The sequence below is a fragment of the Caloenas nicobarica genome, chromosome 21 (genome assembly GCF_036013445.1).
Source record: "Caloenas nicobarica isolate bCalNic1 chromosome 21, bCalNic1.hap1, whole genome shotgun sequence".
NCBI classification, from domain to species: domain Eukaryota; kingdom Metazoa; phylum Chordata; class Aves; order Columbiformes; family Columbidae; genus Caloenas; species Caloenas nicobarica.
This window is the reverse complement of record NC_088265.1, coordinates 1,302,757-1,322,896: the sequence shown is the minus strand read 5'-3', so window position 1 is coordinate 1,322,896 and position 20,140 is coordinate 1,302,757. Positions and strand designations below refer to the sequence as shown.

Below are 20,140 nucleotides of genomic sequence, written 5' to 3'. Positions count from 1 at the left end.
AGAACAGGCTGGGTTAGGTTGGTGCAGGTGCTCTCTGTGGTTATTAGAATCATGCATTGTAATAGACTATCACTCACTGCCCGCAGGAGGAGATGCAGCAGCAGCAGCAACAGCAGAAGTGGTGGGAGTGGAATTGACGGAGGAAAGAGCTACATGGGTTGGGCTAGAAACATTTTTTACATCGTGGTGCTGGCTCACGATGGAAGGCTGTCTCCTGAGGGCTCCCTGCAAAGAGGAGGCGCCGGTCTGGAATGTGTAAACTACGTCCATCTGCAAAGAACCAGAGAGTGAGATAGCGTCGCCCCGGCCAGAGACAGGGAGAGGGGATGGGGACGGAGGGAGCAGGGAGGGCGGGCAGACACACAGACAGGAAGGAAGAAGGAGGACGGAGAGGTGGGGAGGAGAGAGCCCCCCACCCTGCGCTCCCCAAACCCACACGGGGTTCGGCTGGAGGTGCTGGGAGCAGAGGAGAGGTCCGGCCTCTGCCCCCATCTCGCAGGCACGAGAGGGCAGGGATTGTCCCACCACCAAGAAAGAGATTTGTGTTGGGAGGGAGCGAGAGAGGAAACACCTCAGGTTATCCGACAATCTGCAGGAGGAGCAGAGAGAGAGAGAGAGGGTGGGCAGAGGTGCAAGCTGGAAGCTGGTGGTCCAGAAAACTGCACTGGGAAAGGGTTTCTGGTCTCTCAGCCTCCCAGAATGTACGGCCCAGGAGGGCGAATGCTGGGACGCAGCGCGGACCCGCAGCTCCCGTGGCAGCCGGGGGGCCGGAGGAGGTTTCGGCCCCTCTCTGGCCCTGCGCAGGGCTGGGGAGCAGAGCTGGCAGGGATGCAGCGAGGAAGCCCCTTGGTGATGGGCCACAGTCCCCTGCGGATGCACAGCGAGGCTGGAGGACCCGGGCAGCAGCTGGGAGTCACTGTGGCTTCCCAGACTGTCCCTGTCCCCGTCACTGGCAGAGCACACAGCCCCGGGACACCCCTCCAGACCCACCGGCAGCTCTGTTCACTCCACAGGTATTTCACACGCTGCAGCTTGATCTCCCACCACGGAGGGACCATCTTTTCCCCCCAGGGGAAAGAGCCCTGGGCTCTCGCTTCAGACACATTGATTCGGGACAGAAACCCTCAAAACGCTCGGGCCGGACCTGCCGGCCGCTCTGCTCGATGTGCAGAGCACCGCAGCCAGGAAAGGAGCCACCAGAGAGGCTCCTGGGCATCCCAACGTCCAGGAGCATTTTGCATGTTGCAAGAGCTGGTTCCAGCCCAGGTCCCCAGCAGCGGCACGGAGACACCTCGAAGGCTCTGGCTGCGCACCTGGTCATCGGTACCGCAGCCGTTTGTACCCACCCAACCTCCAGCACATGTGAACCGCCTCTGAAACAGCCCAATGCTCCCGAAACAGCCTGATGCTCCCAGTGCATCTTTCATGTGAATGAGCTGGCAGCTCAGCACCCCCAGCAGCCAGCGCTGTGCTGGGCCCCCCACTGCTCACAGCTGGTGGGGATCAAGGCTGAACCTCACCTTGAAACCATCAAGGCAACATCGCGCAGAGGAGAAGCAAAGTTAACAGGGCACAACACGGCTGCTGTGCTCGCCCCAGTCCCCGTGCCTGGGCCATTTGGGTTCTCTCCATCTGCTGGGGGCCAGAGGAGGAGGAATGGGAGGTAACACAGCAGCCCCGGATGCCAGGAGCTGCGGGGGACCCACAGTGTCCCCCCATGGGGCAGCTCTGCCCCGGCCTCAGGGAAAGCCGAGGGACAGGGACCTGGTGCAGGGAGCTCTCCCTGCCCTGCCCAGCCAGCAGTCTGGGGAAAAAAAAAAACCCAGACCCTTTCAGGAAAAACTGAGTCAGATAGAAACACATGGAAAAACCCTATGAAGAGATTGATTCTCCTCCCCTTCTGTGCTGCAGGGACAAGAGCTCCAGGGAGCTGGCAGGGAGGGGTGGCAAGAGCCCTTGGCCAAAGGGCCATGGGGAAGGACAGAGCAGAGTGAGACCAGGAGGGTCTCGCGCTGGCAGATGCCCCTGGGAGCAGCGTCCCAGCAGTGACCAGAAGCAGCTTCCACTCTGTCCCACACGTAGGGCAGCTCCTGAGCCGCCTCCTCTGTGTGCGAGTTGCCCATGGGCAGCACATCCAGCACCCTGCCCGCGGGACACTGCTCGGCACCACAACGGCCCGGTGCCCCCCCCCACCTTGAGCCATCCCCAAAAACCAGGCTGTCCTGGTTCCCCAACCAAAGGCACAGGTGGTGGGAGAAGTCAAGCCCAGGAGGCCATGGCATCCTCTGAGCAGCGGCCGTCGCCTCTCTCCACACAGAGCCCCTGGAGAGAAAGAAAGAGAAAGAAAGAGAGAGAGCAGGAAGAGCCCCCCAGGACCCGCCGCCCCACGGTACCTGTGTCTGTATCCTGTTGAGACCCCGGAACCAGAGGATCTGCCCGCGCCGCAGCTCCATCTCCGCGTGGTCGATCTCGTCCACGTCTTCAGGCAGCTCCTCCTCTGGGATCTCCTCCTTGGTGATGCCGTGTCCAGCTTCCTTCAGGAACTTCAGGCGGCTGGTTGGGACAGTGCAGATCAGCTGGGGAGAGGTGGGGAGAGAGCGGCTCCTTAGCCCATGGGCTACAGCAGCACGGAGCCACCACTGGAGCATCCCTGCAATGAGCTGCCAGGACTCAGCTGAGAGATGCCAGGGTGCAGCTGAGACACAGCACCGATGGAGAGAGTCCAGAGAAGGGAACGGAGCTGGTGAGGGGCTGGAGCACAAGTGTGATGGGAGCGGCTGAGGGAGCTGGGGGTTCAGCTGGAGAACAGGAGCTGAGGGGAGACCTTCTGATCTCTGACCTGCCTGAAAGGAGCTTGGAGCCAGGGGGGGTCGGGCTCTGCTCCCCAGGAACAAGCGCCAGGACCAGAGGAAACGGCCTCAAGTTGCACCAGGGGAGGTTGAGGTTGGATCTGGGGAACAGTTTCTTCCCCAAAGGGCTGTGGGGCATTGGAACAGGCTGCCCAGGGCAGTGCTGGAGTCACCATCCCTGGAGGGGTTGGACAGACGGAGATGAGGTTCTCAGGGACATGGGTTGTGTTAGCAGTTGGATTCAATGATATTGAGGATCTCTTTCAACCAAAATCATTCCACGGATGTGCCACATCCATAGCAGGGTGGGAACGAGTCAATCAGGGAGCTCCTGTTCTCACTGGTGCTGTGGTACTGGGATGGAGCATCACCCCCTTCCAGAGCTGCCTGGAATAAAGACTGTGGAGAAGATGGGCAGTGAGGCAGTGGGAAGGGAAGGGCGGGTTGTGCTGTGGACACACTGGGGCATGGAAACAAATTACATTTTCTTCAGACTGGCTCTTACCTGGCCCCAGAGGAGCTCCCCCACTCCAATAAAAATACACCAGAACCACTGGCTGAGGGTGAGCCCGGAGCAGCTGAAGGGCTTCCCACCAAACTCCACAATGATGATCTACAGCACAGGAGAGAACGAGTCACCCAAGGGGAGCTCCACAGGCTGCACAGCCACGGGATGAAGACATCTCCTAGAGCCACACGTCTTTTCTTCCCTTCCCTGGGATCACAAGAGGAGCAAGGACCTCACATCTAGGCTAGGAACTGTCCAGGACACCAGAGGTGCGCTGGCTAGCCGGCTCTGGCATCTCCCCACATACTCTGCACCCCAATATTCAGGTTTTGCATCACCAAGAAGCTGCTAGAGACGAACAAGGACACAGGACAGAGCTGTGGGCAGTGACTGCAGTGGTTACAGGTCCTACCTGTAGCATGGTCCCCTCCCAGCCCCACCAGCTTGTCCCCGCAGCCTCACCTGAGCTGCAAACGTCCCCAGCACCACCGTGCAGAAGATGGGGTTGCGGTAAATGGACTCGAAGACGTTCCTCTCCCCGTGGATCTTACGCGCGTTGATCTCATTGAACAACTGCATCATGACGAAGGTGTTGAAGACGATGGTGTAGTGCTCGGTGGGCGGGGAGTGGAGCGGAGCATTTCGGCCACTGTCGATGTCAAAAAACTTCTCCCCTAAGCAGACATGGCGTTTTGGGGAGGGGATGAGGAAGGGCAGGGAAGAGAAAATGAGATCCCACTCCTTGCTTCTGCTTTGCGCTGCTGGAGGTGGAATTAGATCCCAGGCTCTTGCTGAAGCTCCCTTGACCCAGCTGGAGTCCCCCATGCTAACCCCACTGAGCCCTTATTTCCTTAAAAATGTTGAAAAGCTGCTGCCCTGGCTAAAACTGCCTCTGCACCCAGCAAGGTCTGGAGCAGCCCCACACCCTGAGTGTAAATTCTCTCCCTTAACAGCCCTCCGATTCCCATCTAGGATTAAATAAGCTCTGTCCTGGCCAAGGCAGGAGACCCCAATATTGGTGAGGAATGGGGCTGGGACTCTGCCCCTTGCCTCTGCCCCTGCCGTTCCGTGGCGCCTGAGAGTTCACCTGCAAAAAGCAGCGTGAAGATGATGGTGAGCTGGTACACGGCGTGCCCCAGGATGTTCTTCATCATGGTGCGTGAGATGAGCGGCTTGTTGCGGCCGTAGGGCTTGCGCAGCAGCAGGGACTCGGACGGGGGCTCCGTGGCCAGGGCCAAGGAGGCGAAGGTGTCCATGATCAGGTTCACCCACAGCATCTGCACAGCCTTCAGGGGAGAGTCCTGCAGAGAGAGGGGAAAAAAACCAACCAAACAAAACACATTATACCATTGAAACTGCCCTTCTCATCACTCCTCATCCCACAGGAGCTCCCTTCTCCCCCCGTCAAGCCCCACGGCCCCGCACCTGCGTGATACAGGCGCCCGTGAAGGCCACGATGACGGCCACGACGTTCACGGTCAGCTGGAACTGCAGGAACTTGGAGATGCTGTCGTAGACATTGCGTCCCCACATCACCGCCTTGACGATGCTGGTGAAGTTGTCGTCCGTCAGGATGATGTCCGAAGCCTCCTTTGCCACGTCCGTGCCCGCGATGCCCTTGAGGAGCAGGGAGAAAGCGATGGGGTGAGTCACAGGGTAAGCTCCACGCTTGCTGTCTGCCCAGAAACAGCCCCAACAGAAAAATCCCCCGGAGCCAGAGGAGCTGCTGCCAGTCCTGCGTTTGATGGTGAGTGCTGCTGTGGCTGCACCAATGCACCCGAGGGAGCGGAGGCTCCAAAGCAGCGAAGCTTTCAAGGACAGACACTGGCTGGGCTCCAGAGTGCAGCTCTGAGCCACCAGCAGCTTTACAGCCTGTCACCAAGTGCCCAGAACGGACCATAGTGCAGCAAAGCTGGAAAACGGCTTATAAACACAGTGCCCTCCTTATGCCAGGGAACACAGGCATCCCTGCCTGGGCATCTCTGCTGCAACGAAGAGCTGTGGCCTCTAAATAAGAGAAAGAGTTTGGCATCTTGAAGCCCCAGTGCCCTCCTGGTGCCTTCTACCCCGTCTGAAGTGGATGGCAGCCCCACAGCCCCCCCAGCGTCACCTGCAGCATCCCAGAGGGACGCGGTTTGCTCTGCAGGAGCTGGGCTCTCTGCGGTTCTCACCGCTGGCACATAGAGGCGCTCGCTTTGCAGTAATTAAAGGCAACGAAGCGACGCCTGAAACGAGCTGGGTCCCTGGTGCTTTCCTGGAGAAGCTCCCTTGGAATTTGCAAGATCCATCTCAGATGGAAATACTTTAAGTGTTGAGAACAGCCAAGTGTGCCGTTAGTTTCTCACCCTGGAGAGCAAGAGCCGCCCCCGGGGAAAACCCACCGCCTGCCCATACCATGGCAAAGCCAACGTCTGCCTTCTTCAGAGCCGGGCCATCGTTGGTCCCATCCCCGGTCACCGCCACCACCTGCCTCTGGTCACCAACGGTGCTGTCAATAATTCCTGAAATGGAGACAAGCAGTTCAGAGAAAATAACCCCCATGGGCAGGCTCCCAGCAGGAATTATGCTGTGAAGGCAGCCGGGCAGAGCAGAATGAGACACCAGTGAGATGCAGCAGCTGGAGAGCTGGCGGGCACCCACCTTTCACCAGCGTGTGCTTATCCGTCGGGGAGGAGCGCGCCAGCACCCGCAGCTTGGGCCAGACTTTGTCCAGCTGCTCCTGCTCCACCTGCGAGACAAGACACGTGTGAGAGAGGGACAGGACCCCCAAAAACCTTCTGCCCCACCGGAGAGCAAACCCCAACGGGACAGGACAGCGCCTTGGCCTCCAAACACCCGCACACCCCTGCGGCTGCTCTGGCTGAGGATCCCGGCAAGTGGAGAGACCAGCTGCGTTTATCCAAGGAAAACCCAGCGGGATTCAGCGCCTGGCACCGCCGGGGCTATTGGAGCGGCCGCCCACCCCCACGGCAGAGCGGGACTCGGGCTGTTCCCCCACCTCTCCCTTCTCGTTGCGGATGAGCCGGTTGAACTCCTTCCCCTCCAGGCACAAGAAGTCCTCCCCGGGCAGCAGGATGCCACACTTGGTGGCGATGGCGCGGGCAGTGTTGATGTTGTCCCCCGTCACCATCCGGACAGTGATCCCCGCACGCTGGCATTTCAGGATGGCGTCCGGCACCTGGGGGACAAGGACAGAGTTGGGGGGGCAGACAGGCAGGGCACCCCGGTTCTGCACCCCTACGTGGTGTCTCCAAACACCTTTCAACTGCACATGGAGCCGGTCTGGCTTGTGCACAGCCCCCTGTGGCAGCTGGTGGAATGTCTGGGTGGAAACGCCCCAGCACCAGGTCATTTTGTCCAGGTATGCGAGAGAAGCGCCCGCAGCAGGGAGCTGGCAGCGCGGGGCACTGCAGGGATGGACAGAGGAGCTGCTCTGCTTTCATAAGGGGCTCGTGGTCCTGAGCAGCAGGAAAAGGGGCTCCTGGCGCAGGCATGGGGCTGGGGTGGGGGCAGCGCGGGGTTTGGTACCTCTGGCCGCACAGGGTCCTCGATGCCCACCACGGCGATGCAGGTCAGGTCGGACAGGATCTCGTTCTCGCTGTCCCAGTCGGGCTCGGCATTGGCGGGGAAGTCGCGGAAGGCCAGGCAGATGGTGCGCAGGCCGTGGCAGGCCATGGGCTCTATCACCTTCTTCACCATCTCATCCCGGTCCTTCACCTTGAACACCCGAGGGTCTCCGTTCTTGTCCAGGATCCTGGTGCACCTAATGAAGGACCGGGGTGGAGGGTGAGGGAGATGGGTGGTGGCACATGCTGTCAGCTCAGCGATCTGCTCCCCAGCCCCAAAACAGCCCCTTTCCCCAGCTCCCTACAGCTCTACCAAAGCCACCCTAAGAGAGTTCTACACTTTGCACAGCAGCACCTCCCGATTTCACCTCCCCGCTCCACAGCGGCTGGGCACCCTTCACCCCACAGCGCCCCAAAACAGCTCCACAGTGCATGGAGAACGCAAAGCCCGGGGGACGGGGAGGGGACCGACGCAGCAAGGGAAGACGGTTACTTGCGGAGGATGATCTCGGAGGCTCCCTTGCTGTACATGCGGAAGCCGCCGTTGCCGTTCTTCACCACCGTGCTCATGGACTTGCGCACCGAGTTGAAGGTGTAGACCTTGTAGAGCTTCTCCTCCGGCACCTCGTTGCGCACAGCCTGGTAATCCTGCTTCAGGTCCAGCACGAAGCCCAGCAGGGCGCACTCCGTCTTGTTCCCCACTTGCCGGGGAAGCCCCCCTTCCTTCTCGGGCGGCTGCAGGGGAAGGAGGGAAAGGAAAAGTGATGCCGAGCCTGAGGATGGGAGCTGCAGAGATGGCCAGCAGTGGGAAGGCCAGAAGACATGAGGTTGTGGCCCTCCAACTCACCAGGATCTTGGATGTGTAGGCTGAGTTGATGGCGACGCCGTTGACGATGAGGTCCAGGACCTTGGGCAGGATGGCTTCGGGGTCGGGGATCTGGCGGTAGTGGGTGTCCCCCACGTAGGCCTGCACCACGGTCATGCGGTTCATGGTGAGCGTGCCCGTCTTGTCCGAGCAGATGGCAGTGGCGTTGCCCATGGTCTCGCAAGCATCCAAGTGTCTCACGAGGTTGTTGTCCTTCATCATTTTCTGCAACAGGCACCACGAGCAGGAGGGTCAGAACCAAAAGCCTGAATTTCCCCATCATGTACCCGGTGACCCCGCTGCACCGTGGCCTCACCTTCACAGAATAGGCCAGGGAGATGGTGACGGCCAGCGGGAGCCCTTCGGGCACAGCCACCACCAACACGGTGACACCGATGATGAAGAACTTGACGAAGTACTGGATGTAAATGGGGGTGCACTCTGCCAGCCAGGGCCGCCCCTGCACCCCAAATGTGTCGATCACGAAGTACAGCACCAAGATGATGACCGTGATGGCCGACATGATCAGCCCTGGGGGACAGGACAGAGCAGCAGGTGAGGGGACCGTCCCTTCTCCCCGTGCCACTGGGTGACATCTTGTGCCGGAGGCCACTCACCCGCCTTCCCAATCTGCACCGCCAGGCGCGTGAGCTTCCCTTGCAGCACGGACTTCTCCTTCTTGGGGACCTTCACCTTCTTCTTCTCTTTCTCCTCATTTTCCACCCCTTCCTGGCTCTTCAGGGGCTGGATCTCTAAGGCCACACCATCCTGAGTTTTAGCTACAGCCCAGGGCAAAACAAGACACCACGTGTGAATAGGAGAGACCGGGAAAACCTGTAGGAGACCACTGAGAGAGATGGTGGTGGGAGAGAGAGAGAAATCCCAGAACAAGAACCATTCCCGACGACACACGCGTCTGAGCACACGGAAACCTCGTGTCCCTGCCCTGCCACCTCTCTACGGGGCAGTTTTCTGCCGTCTACCCCAGCCCCATGGATACAGGATCCTCAGAGCTGACACTGGCGATGTGACCCCTGGTCACTGCGCTGCAAGAAACACCCTGGCCTGGCTTTGGGGTGGGGACAGGTCACCTCCAGCCTCCCCATGGGCTGCTTGACACCCTGCAGCAGATGGGGAGCACTTTGGGCTGAGCCCAGAGACACTCCGGTCCCCCCGGTCTCCAATGAGCATCCCCACTCCCCCCGGTGCCTCCGCAACACCCCGTGGGCAGCTCAGCAGGAATCACTTGCCAGGGGAGCGGCTGAGAGGGTGAGATGGAGGGGTATGGTTAGAAATTCAGATGGAGATTGAAGGGGGATGAGCCAGCTCCTTGAATCCCAGCCCTGAGCCGTCCACCACAGTTTTAGGACCAGGCTTTCAGTCGCTATAGATGGTCTAGTCCAGCTAAGGTCTGCACCAGGGCCACCCAGGCCAGCTGGAAGTTTTGGAGAAGGTGGGATCCCCCCCAGGAGGCTCCTCCGCAGCCGTCAGGGCTGGAGAAGCAGCGGTGGCCCCAAAGCTGCCCAGGGACACCCCGGGACCTGTCCCCTCCTGGCTGACACCACTCAATGGCTCGAGACACCCCAGAGCTCACAGCAGCTCCACATCGGACACTTCCACGGTTACAACAGAGCCAACACGGACAAAACAAGCACCCGGACACAGTCTGACGGGAAGGAGGGAAACTCAAACTGCTGAGAGGAGAGAGAAAGAGAGAGAGAGAGAGAAAGGTGGAGAGAGCGGTGCAGAAATGGGCTTCCTCCACAGCCTGCAAAGAACAGGGTGAGAAACACTGGCGAGGAGACGCTCACGGAGTCGAGGCCATGGGAGGAGAGGGTGCAACTGTCACGTTGGCCAAGCCCCAGGGGACATTTCAGCACAAGAACAGCGGGAGGGGACCCACATCTCTCCCCGAGCCGTGCCCAAACACAAACCCTGCAAACACGCAGTTCCTGGTGGGCACGAGGGCTTGAGAGCCACCAGGTCACGGCTGCGGCTCGTGTCAACAGGGATGCAACTCCACCCGAGACAGGGATGCTCTGCCAGCAGTCCAGGCTGCTGGAAGAGCCCTGTCCTCCCTGCACAAAGGCTTTGCCCCATGCAGGGACACCAGCCAGCCCCATCCCAGCTCCGCACACCCACGGTGGGGGCCAGGGGGCACTGCGATGCCATGCCGGGGCCACTGGCCACGGAACCATTGCACCCTCTCCCAGGACAACGAGGCGAGAGTCCCGCCGGAGCAGCAAAGAGCACAGACTGATGAGAAGAAGGAAGGAAGGAGGAATGCTCAGTAGTTAGTGTGGTGCTGGTTCAAAGGATGGAGAGGCTGGTTACCTTTGTTGCGATTTTCAGGGGCTCCGGTTTTTTTACCTGTTCAAAGAGAGAAAGGGTGGGGGGCTGAGCACACGGACCCCCGCTCACCGTCCGGCTGGTGGGACAGCCCGGGGACAGCCCTGCTCCGAAGGGCCACGTGCTGCTCCGGCAGCGTCTGTCACCTCTGGCCACCACGCAGCACCGTCCCCACGCTGCTGGGGCCAGCAGGGAGGGATCCCCCCCCCAGAGCTCACCATACCTGCCTGCATCACGGGCACTAACTGTGTGCCACGCGTGTGGATGTAGATTGTTGTACAGTGGCGGATGCTTCCCAGGAAAGGGAGAAAGGCAAAAAGCAGATTTGATAAATCTCCTTACCTTTCTTCACCTTCTTTTCCTCATCTCCTTCTCCCGCGCCCAAGAGAGTGAAGATGATTCCAGTCTGGGAGTTGATGCCCACGGCCGTCACCACCATCCTGCCGGAGCCCTCCATCACGTGGGTACCTGGCACAGCGGGGTGGCCACGGTGAGATGGGACACGTGGGTCCCCCATCTCGTCCCCAACACCGCAACCTGGAGCGGCCCCCTCTCTTTGACAGCACAAACCCAGCCCGGGATCCTCACCCGACAGCAGCATGGGGTCTTTATCCAGCGATTTCTTGACTTGGTCTGACTCCCCGGTCAGCGAGCTCTCATCTATTTTCAGGTCATTGCCCTGGATGAGGATCCCGTCCGCTGGCAGGAGATCACCTGGCACAGGAGCAAGGTCCAGGGTCAGCCCCAGCACAGGAGGCTTTGTGTGTCAGCAAAAGGACCCAGAACTCAGTCTCACACCAAATCCAGACGGAAAAGCAACAGATGGGTATTAAAAATGACATCAAGTAGCTCCAAAATCTTCACTGATGTACAAATACATTTTTTAAGGCCTTTTTCTCAATCAGACAGTGCTTCCCCCTACCTGGTTTTACCGAATCAACACCATGTCCTTCTCAAAGCCTCCCAATATATCCAAACCATTACACCACTCCATCAGCCACCCACCCAGGCAGAAAAACGCCCTGTGTGAAAATCAACACTGTGTTGGACCAGCCTCCTTCCTGATGGGAGGTGCACAGGACGAGCAGCCCCCCAGTAAACAAGGAGCAGGACCTACTGCAGCCCAACAGCTACATCTCCTTGCTAAGGAGGTGTTCACCAACAAGGAGATGGTTGTGAAAATGAGCCATTTTTGACACCAGCAGGTTGCTAAAGCAACACAAAGCTGCGTGCAGAGCTCCAGCTCCGGGGTGGCAAGCAGCAAGGGGAGCGGAGCTCCAGCACCTGCACGGGAGCATCTCCCACTGCTCCCACTAAAGGAGGGGAGATTCAGGCTGGTCACGAGGAAGAAATTGTTGGCCCTGAGGGTGGTGAGAGCCTGGCCCAGGTTGGCCAGAGAGGTGGTGGATGAACCATCCCTGGAGACATCCCAGGCCAGGCTGGACGGGGCTCTGAGCAACCTGAGCTGGTGCAGATGTCCCTGCTCATGGCAGGGGGGGCCCTGGGGGGGCTGGGAAGGTCCCTCCAGCCCAAACCATCTGTGATTGTACGACAGACCCAGCCACCACCACCTCCACTCACCGTACTTGATCTGCGCGATGTCTCCCACCACGATCTCAGCCACCGGGATCTGGATGACCTGCCCTTTGCGGATGACCGTGAACTTCTGCTCCTGCTCGATGCGGCTCTGGAGGCCCCGGAATTGCTTCTCTTTGCTCCAGTCATTGAAGGCGGTCACCAGCACCACAATGATCACCGAAAACAAGATCGCCGCCCCCTCGATCCAGCCGGCCTGCGACTCGCCCTCGTCCTCCACGCCGCCCGTCGACTGGCCGCACACTGCGGTCAGATGGAAAAACCTCGTTTGCACAAAGAGACAGCCGCTTTCCCCAAGTAACACACACAGAGCAGAGCCTGGAAGACAGTTACTCCTCCCCAAGCTGGTCCAAGGGCTTCCCCTGCTCTCACGAGAGCGTTTTTACATCCCCGGAGGCTTTTTTTTCCCCTCCAGCCCCCCCCCACTTTTCATTTTTGGCAGAGGTTGGGCTGAGAGAGCCGGGGTGGGAGCTGGGACAACTGGTTTCTATTTCCAGTTGCAGCACCCAGCCCGCCCTCCGCTGCGTGACCCTCCACTGAGTCACCGTCTCCCTGCACCTCCGGCTGCTCCAGCGACCCCGGGACCCGGAGGGGACACTCGCCCAACGCCCTTGCTCAGTCACACAGGGGGTGTCAAGGCTGAGAGGACCCCTTGGTCTCTGAGCATCTTTTGGGGGAGCAGAAAGGAGCAGCTCTGAGCCACGTCGAGGTGACAACTGTGTCCAGACATGGCCATCGGTGCAGGTCCCTGGGGATGGGTGGCACCAGGCCAAGGACGGGGAGAAACCACCACCCGATGGGTGAGCTCATCTGCTCCAGGGTGGAGGGACAAATGGGGTGACCTTCTGGAGACAGCGCCTGTCCCAAAGCCCTGCTCCGGCAGGGTCCCCCCGAGCACCCCACCGCCCCGTGGGGACCACAGGGACTCACATTCATTGTCACCGCCGGGAGGGTGGTAGAAAGACAGGCCCAGGGAGATTATGGCTGCGATTTCCAAGATGATCAGCGTGACGTCCTGGAGCGCCTCCCACACTAACTGCAGGAACGTCTTGGCCTTTTTGGGAGGAATAAAATTCTGGCCGAAGACCTGCCGCCTCTTCTCCAGGTCGGTTGGGTTCCCGGACAGGCCTGGAGCGGGGAGAGATGGAGATGAGGAAAACCCCCCCGGCTGCCCCACAGCCCCCACCAGCACCCGTGGGAGCCCCGCAAGGAGCAGCTCCACGGGGTGCACGAGGTGCAGGCGAGGAGCAGCCAAGGCTTTGCTCCTGTCACCATGGGGCAGGGGACAGCGTGCACGCCGAGCCGCCTCTCCCCGCTGCCGCAGCCTCGCGAAGCGCCCGAGTGCCAGTTAATGCCAGTTGGCGCTGGCCGGCTTGTTTACACGCTGCATCAAATTAGCCGTAAATCTGGCACCGTGAGCGGCGCTCAGAGCTGCCGGAGCCACCTGATCCCTCTGCTCCTGCCAGCTCAGAGGAGCCGCCGCCGCTCGGAGCGACTGGGCGCAGCAGGAGCGTCTCTGAGCTCGGCCGAGCCCCACGGACGTGCCGCGGGGTCTGGGGCAGCCAGGGCAGCCCCTGTGGGCAGGTGGGGGGGCACATGGGGCTGCTCCTGTGGAAAACGGGGGGGGTGAGAGCAAGGAGAGGGGCAGGACACCCCCGAGCTGGGCTGCTGCTCCCCCCGGCTGCATGCAGCAGCCTTGGAGAGGAGGGAGCAAAAGGGGGAGCCCTGCCCCAGGTAGCCAGGGACTGCAAGCACAGCAGCCTTCCCATGCCAGGGCAGGGGCCAGCAATGGGAGAGGGCAATTCACCCCCCCACCGGCTCCCCGGTCATCCCCTGCATTAAAGCCATTAAAAAGCTGATGGGGTGCAAGGTAAGAGTGGCCTCCCCCGCCCAGCACCGCAGCAACCGAGCCCCACAGCGACCCCCCGCTCTCTCCACCTTAAGACGCCGTGGGGCTGCTGCCAGCTCCCGCGATGCACCGGGATGCACCGCGCACAGCCCGGTGCCTGGAGCAGCCTGGCAGCACTGCCCCCGGGGACTGAGCCCTCCCCACCAGCTCCACTGCATCCCAGCCGGGGGGAAGCAGCGGGATGAATCCCATTCTGCCCCCCATGCACCCCCTTTCCTGCTGCAACAACACCCCGCGGCTGCAGGGAGGGGACGCGCTGGCAGAGCAGCCCGGGTGTCCCCACCCAGCGTGACGATCCCGGGATCTCCCAGCCCCAACGGCCTCTCGGAGCCCAACCCATGCGGGAACTCTTCCCACCCCACGTCTGCGGCGGGACGGATGGAAAATATGGTGAAGCAGCGCGGCATGACTCACGCCGGCACCAGGGCCCGGGGGGACACGGCGTGTGCCGCAGGACGCACACGGGATGCTGCCACGGAGCATGAGACGGTGCAAATGTGGCTCCTCCAAAGCCTTTTTTGATCTCTAGGCTCAACAGGATGGGGTTTGGGACAGGCGAAGCAGCTTCGCCTCCGGAGCAAGAGGGTGAGGCAGGGACACGCTGGGGACATGAGATACGGCAACACCAGCCAGAAGCTGGAAGCGGCTCGGGATGGAGGGACAGGCCAAGGCAGAGCCTTTCGGGTTCGCTGCCCCCCTCCCCTCTCCTCCCACCCCCAGAACAACGCGCTCCCGCTTTGGCAGGGCCACGCACATTGTTTTGCGCCCTGGACTTGGTATTTCCACCGGGACTGCCCCCCCTTCTCTAATGACATCCCGATATTGTCTCCCCTTCCCGGTCCCGCTCACAGCTGGGAAACACGCTAATCCCGAGCTTACGGCACTAATAATAACCCGCGAGTTTGCAGGGCCAGGGGCAGCCACGTCCCCATCCCGCACAGCCAAATCCTGCCAGCGCCGTCCCCAGCCCCAGGAAACGCTCGGTGCTGCACGCAGGGGCTCTGTCCCGCCATACCGCTGTGAGTGCCAAGGAAGGGGTGCAGCACGGGGAGCCCCAGCACTTTCCCCTCGAAACAGGGGTCCCAAAGGGCCAGCACAGGCCATAGGGAGGAGAGGGGACATCCTGCCACCAAAGCCTCCCAACAGTGACCTGCCACCCGCAGGCAAGCATCGCTGCCACCGCTCAGCCCTGGGATGCTCAGAAGCACCCAGCCAGGTCCTTACACTCCCCCGGCTGCTCGAGAAGCCCAATGGACCCGGGGAGCCCGCAGGCACGTCCCCGTCCCCAGCAGCGACCCCCTTGGGGATGCGCTGGCCGTCCCTCGGCCGAGATGCTGACAGCCCGCAAACGAGCTCCACAGTGCCCGGCCACGCTCCAACCTCTACACTCCCCCTCACCCGGACAGCACATGGCCTTGTCATTAGCGCTGTAAGTCATTAACCAGGGGAAAGGCTGGTGCTGACCTGCGGGGCAGTGGAAAGGAACCCCCCCTGCACCCCTCTTATGGGTGGTCAGCCCTGCATCCCGCCTCGCTCCATCCTCCCAAGGGATGCAGGGCTACGCCTCAAGGCAACCCCCAGGGAAGATGCTTCTTCTCTTTTTATTCCTCCTTCTCTACTCTAAATGACCATTCTGTTGAGATGCAGGGAGCCGTCTCCCACAAGCCTTGCGATGGACACAACAGGACCACGCTCCGATTTCCACCAGGAGAGCGATTTGCGCCGCCACCCTCCAGCCAGTGGTGTGAACCTCGCACGGCTCCAGCCCGGAGGCACCAGCCGGGCCCGAGCGGGTGGTCCCACCTCGCGGACCACAGGACAGTCGCTTACCTTCCACTGGCGACGTCTTCAACCTCTTGCAGATGTTCTGCACGCCGCCATAGGAGTCGTTGAGCCGGGCGACCGCCTCGGCGCTCCTCAGCTCCATGAGGTTCCTGAGCTCCACCATGGAGCAACCAAAGTCCCCCTCATGGTTGCCTTCAGCAACCGAGTTCGCGGGGTGGTGGTCGGCCACGTTGTTCGTCATCTTGCCGGTGCAGTGACGGTGACACCGGCTGGCGGCTCCTTCAGTGCCCTCCCTCGAGGGTCCGGCGGGGGGATGCTCGGCGCGGTCCCTTCCCCAGGGACTGCCCAGGTGCAGCGGGTGCCTCTAACCAAGCCCAACTTCTCCGGATAAAGGTGTAAACAGGATGTGCATGTTACCGCGGAGGCGACCTTAGCAACGACCAGCGTGCATCTCCCACAGAAGGAGGAGGGCTCCCTGGATACCACAGCAACTGGAGCTGCAAAAACAAGGATGGGAAACAAAAATACCGGCATTAGGAGGCCTGTTACTAAACGCACACACCCCAAGAGATGGGCGAGCAGGAGCGACGGCACCCGAGAGCGGGCACCCACCAGAAATAATGGGGTTTGGAGGCACCAGCTTGTTCACCCGGCCCCGGGGATTAGCACGATCTGACCAAAAACCCTGGATGAGCAGAAGTTGGCCCTGCAGGGAGCTCGGACGGGTTTGGTACGGCCCAGGGTGTTTCACAGGCCGTGCCGCGGGGAGAACCAGCGGCCGCAGCTCCGGCAGCGCGCGGGGCCGGGCAGGAAGGGTGTCCAGGTGGTTCTTCACTCAACCCCCAGCTGCCCGGCCCAGAAAAACGCTCCCGTTCACTTTAGTTTAAAAATACATCTCGGCAACGGAAAACAGCTGCTTCCTCAGCAGGCTGCTGTCCCGGACGGGAGCGCCGGCTCACCGCGCTGCCGCAGGTATGGGCAGCATCCCCGAGCGAACCGGGACACGCAGGGAGCAGCGGAGCAGCACGGCCCCGGGGGAAAGGGTTTTCTAGGGGGAAAGGGTTTTCTCTTGGCCAAGGTGCCCTCCAGCTCCGCTCCCCAGCTCGGCTGCCAGCAGCGATGCTCCCAGCTCCTCTCCAGCATTGCTGAGGCAAAGAGCCTGCAAGGGAGGCTCTTTATGGCGAGAAAATAAAGTCTTTCCTAGAGCAATATAAATGAATAACAAAAGGGGAATGGCCACTCATGCAGCATTAGCACCGAGACAGAGGTTCAGAGGCGGCAGAGCAAGTGGCCAGACAAGACCAGAAGGATGGAAAATGCCCATTGCTGCTTCCCAGGAGCACAGGGGATGCACCAGCCCTCGCCAACTCAACAGGCGGGCACCAGGTCACCACGGAGCCGTCCCAGCACCACTCCACAGCAAACAGCCCCAACTCCAGCCCTGGTCACACCAGCTTTGCAACCCCTGGGGCAGCAAGACCCCCAAAAAGCAAACCCCTCCCTGCACACAAGCCCCTGCGAGCAGCTCCCCTCCCCGCCAGCAGCACCCAGGGCGGCTCTTGATATTATCAGGGGGCAACAGGCACCAACTGAAGCCCAGGGACACGAGCGGTGCCACCACCATGGGAAGGTCCTGTCCACCAGCCGCAGGCAGCACAGGGACGCGGAGCACAGGGACGCGCTCCCCCCACTGCACTGCGGCTCCCGGGGCACCCAAACTTGCACCCTTGGGGCAGAGCGTTGCTGCTGCCCCATAAAGCAGAGATCACAGCACCGGCTGGGGCACCAGCACCCCTGCCCCAGCACCCCTGCCCATGCCCGGTCACCCCACAGCTCCTCGCGGAGCCGAGCTCATCCATCATTTAAAGGCACGAAAGCTGCTGGCAGCAGGAGGGAGGAGACGGCAGCTCCAATTAAGTAGACTCCTGCTGATCAAGAGAAAAAAAGGATAATTCCCCCCACCTCAACACACTAATTTTCCCCTCTTTCACAGCAACTAACATCTTCTGAGGAGAGCTCAGAGGTTAAGAGAAAGACAGTTAATTAGTGCTGTAACGGCCAAACCCATAATTACCCCTGAAGGAGCCCACGGGGCACCGATCATCCCCAGCCTGTGCCCAGGCGTGAGGCTCCTTCCCTCCTGCAGCGCTGGCCCTGGGGACACAGGAGGGACCGAGGAAGGTTCTTGCCACCTGCTCGGAGCATCTTCCTCCAGCCCCAGCCCGGCGGGGTCACAGACCCACTCCTGGCCCCTCTCTGCCCCATCCCGCCGGCATGGGACAGGCTGGGCAGGATCCGTCCCGATCCTCCAGCACCTCCCAAACCGCGTCCCCAAGCAGGACGAGGGTGCCTGCAGGCAAAGAGCAGTTTGGGGGTGGCGGTGGGGAAGGACACGGACCCCCTGGAGCCGGAGAGCGGGGCGGGAGCCGGGGGAAGGAGCGTGCGGGCTGCGGGAAGGAGGGAGCGCTGGCGAGGAGCGGCGAGGCCGATGCGGTGCTGCAGACAAACCTGCCCGGAATAATAAACGGCTGCATTACACCTCCGTCCTGGCCGGGGAGAGCGGCCGCCGGGCGGCAACGGGGCCCAGGAGCCCTCGGCACGCACCCAGCGCGGGCAGCGAAGCGGCTGCCGGCACGAGGAAAGGGACCCGCTGGGTTTTGAGGGTGGGGGAGAGGAGAGCGGGCTGCGCGGAGAGGGACAAGACGACCAAAAAAAAAAAAAAAGAAAAGAAAAATCAGCTGGACATGTCACACGTGACACCTTCAGCCAAGCCATGACCGGTCTTGCTGCGATGCCAGTTCTGATCCCTGCGCAGCTCAGCGCGCTCTGCCCAGACCCTGCAGGCAGATGCGGGCACCCCCAGCGGATAAGCAGACACGGAACAAGCCCTGACCAAGCTCAGGTGGGTTATTTTACCCATGAAAAACGGGGAAAACCAAGCCCCTGCTCAGCTTCCACCATCCAGGGCAGAAAGCACCGTGGCAAAGAAGAACAACATCTGCCACCACCTGCCCTGCCCAGAACCGCAAACCCGGCCGGGCAGGATCAGGCCCACCGAGCAAACCTCAGGCTATTTGGATCAAAGTTTATCACCTTTTCCAGGCCTGTCCGGCCGCATCAGTACAGGGGCCACCCCCACGCCACGCCAGCCCTCGCCTGGGGCCGTCTGGCCCCTTGGGCAGCACCTGCCAGGTCCGTCTCCTCTTCTGCTCCAGGCTGGGGTGTTGGAAACACTCGGCTGCACAGGTTGCCATAGCAAACTCAGTGTAAAGCTGTCAGGGATGCTGTTTATGTTGCCAAATGGGGAGGGAAAAAAAAAAACACCAACCACCAACCCACCAAACCTCAAACCCTGAAATTACCCTCCCCGGCCTGGGTTTCAGATTGTTCTCTTTGGAAACCCGAAGCTGAGCTCCGTCCCCAGCGGAGAGGCGGTGCCGAGCCCCGGAGCGCAGCCGCACGGACAGACCGACTCACAGGCTCCAAAAGCCAAAGGAGCCAATTAAAGCAGAATAACGGCCCTGAAGCACCTTTCCCTGTCTGCTCATCCAAAAACATCCTCGGAGAGACAGTGCAGATCTCTCGGCTCTCCTCCCAGGGACCCCAGCACTGCCCAGCACCCACCAGCACTGCTGGGAGCTGCCCTACGTGGGAGCGATGCTCTGATGGGAGAGGGAGCCGAAAAGCCACTGGGGTGGCTGCATCTGCCAGGAAAATCACCGGGAGAGACGTCTTAAGCGCTGCTGCTGGTGAAGGGTGTTTCGGGAGAGGAAGGGACCAGACACGGTCCCCTGCTGGGGCTCCTCTGGGGTGGCACCGTGTCACCCACAGGACGTTACCTCCTCGTTGGTGCCTCCTCCCTCCCATCGCGGCATCCGCTTCCTTTGCTGTGCCGCGGGGAGGGGACAGCGGCATTTCCCTCCCCAGTGGGGCCACCCCAGCGGGAAACCCCAGCAACACGCGCCCGCAGCTGCAGCACCCCAGGGTGCTGCACATGGGGACGGGTAAACGCAAGAGCCAAAGTCCTGGGATGACAGAAACCCCGACGACTGCAATACTTTCTCGTTTTCCTTGGAATGCAGTTGGAGAAGCAGCTCCCAGCCTTCATTTTGCAAGACTGTGGGGACCAAATGTGCCCCCCAAGGGCACTGCAGCTGGAAATGGAACCAGCCAAACACCCAGGAAGTGCTGGGGCCTCGCACAGCGCGGCAGAGCTCGGCGGCAGCCACACCGAGCCAAGGGAAACCGGGTCCGGTGCAGCAGCGGTCCACAGCGCAGGGCTGATGCTACAGCCCAGGATCCGGCGTTCTCACTGTGCAAACACAACTCCAGTGGAAATTTGCTGCGGGGTCAGCAGGAGCTCAAGGCTTCTCCTGCACTAACCCACCGGCTGCCCCCGCGGCAGCGTCCCGGGAAAAGCAGCATCTCCTCCTCCCGCGTCCCCATGGGGGGACCCGCTGGCCCCACGGCAGCGAGTTCAAATTCCCGAACTCCCACGCGGCGCCGACTCCTCCGCACCCCCCCATCTGCACGCTGGGACGCCGGAGGTGACGCCAGGGTGGGAGGGGGACACACACACACACACACAGCACCCCGTTACCGTAGGCAACGTGTAGCGCTGTCACGCGCAGTCGCTGCCGTGGAGTGACACGTGTTGTCAGAGGCGCGGGAAGGAGCTGCCGGCCCCGGGACGTCACCGTCACCAGCTCCCCA

General features: G+C 61.2%; 1 protein-coding gene across 4 annotated transcripts in view; it reads right to left on the bottom strand.

Moving 5' to 3' along the window:
- ATP2B4 (ATPase plasma membrane Ca2+ transporting 4) overlaps positions 1-20,140 on the bottom strand; it is a 42,248-nt gene that overhangs the window by 9,491 nt on the left and 12,617 nt on the right. For 2 of the 4 annotated variants that reach the window (XM_065649478.1, XM_065649479.1), the window contains exons 2-20: positions 15,473-15,924; positions 12,664-12,861; positions 11,719-11,976; positions 10,726-10,851; positions 10,480-10,605; positions 10,123-10,158; positions 8,406-8,567; positions 8,105-8,319; positions 7,771-8,013; positions 7,417-7,658; positions 6,886-7,120; positions 6,356-6,535; positions 5,998-6,085; positions 5,752-5,858; positions 4,783-4,974; positions 4,445-4,658; positions 3,820-4,031; positions 3,355-3,462; positions 2,394-2,576 (exon numbers count right to left, since the gene is read on the bottom strand). In XM_065649478.1, coding sequence (XP_065505550.1) covers positions 2,394-2,576; positions 3,355-3,462; positions 3,820-4,031; positions 4,445-4,658; positions 4,783-4,974; positions 5,752-5,858; positions 5,998-6,085; positions 6,356-6,535; positions 6,886-7,120; positions 7,417-7,658; positions 7,771-8,013; positions 8,105-8,319; positions 8,406-8,567; positions 10,123-10,158; positions 10,480-10,605; positions 10,726-10,851; positions 11,719-11,976; positions 12,664-12,861; positions 15,473-15,668 — 3,321 coding nt within the window. In that variant the 5' untranslated portion in view covers positions 15,669-15,924. Of the gene's footprint in view, positions 1-77; positions 271-2,393; positions 2,577-3,354; positions 3,463-3,819; positions 4,032-4,444; positions 4,659-4,782; positions 4,975-5,751; positions 5,859-5,997; positions 6,086-6,355; positions 6,536-6,885; positions 7,121-7,416; positions 7,659-7,770; positions 8,014-8,104; positions 8,320-8,405; positions 8,568-10,122; positions 10,159-10,479; positions 10,606-10,725; positions 10,852-11,718; positions 11,977-12,663; positions 12,862-15,472; positions 15,925-20,140 lie in introns of all 4 variants that reach the window. The other 2 variants (XM_065649481.1, XM_065649480.1) reach the window with 2 other exon arrangements.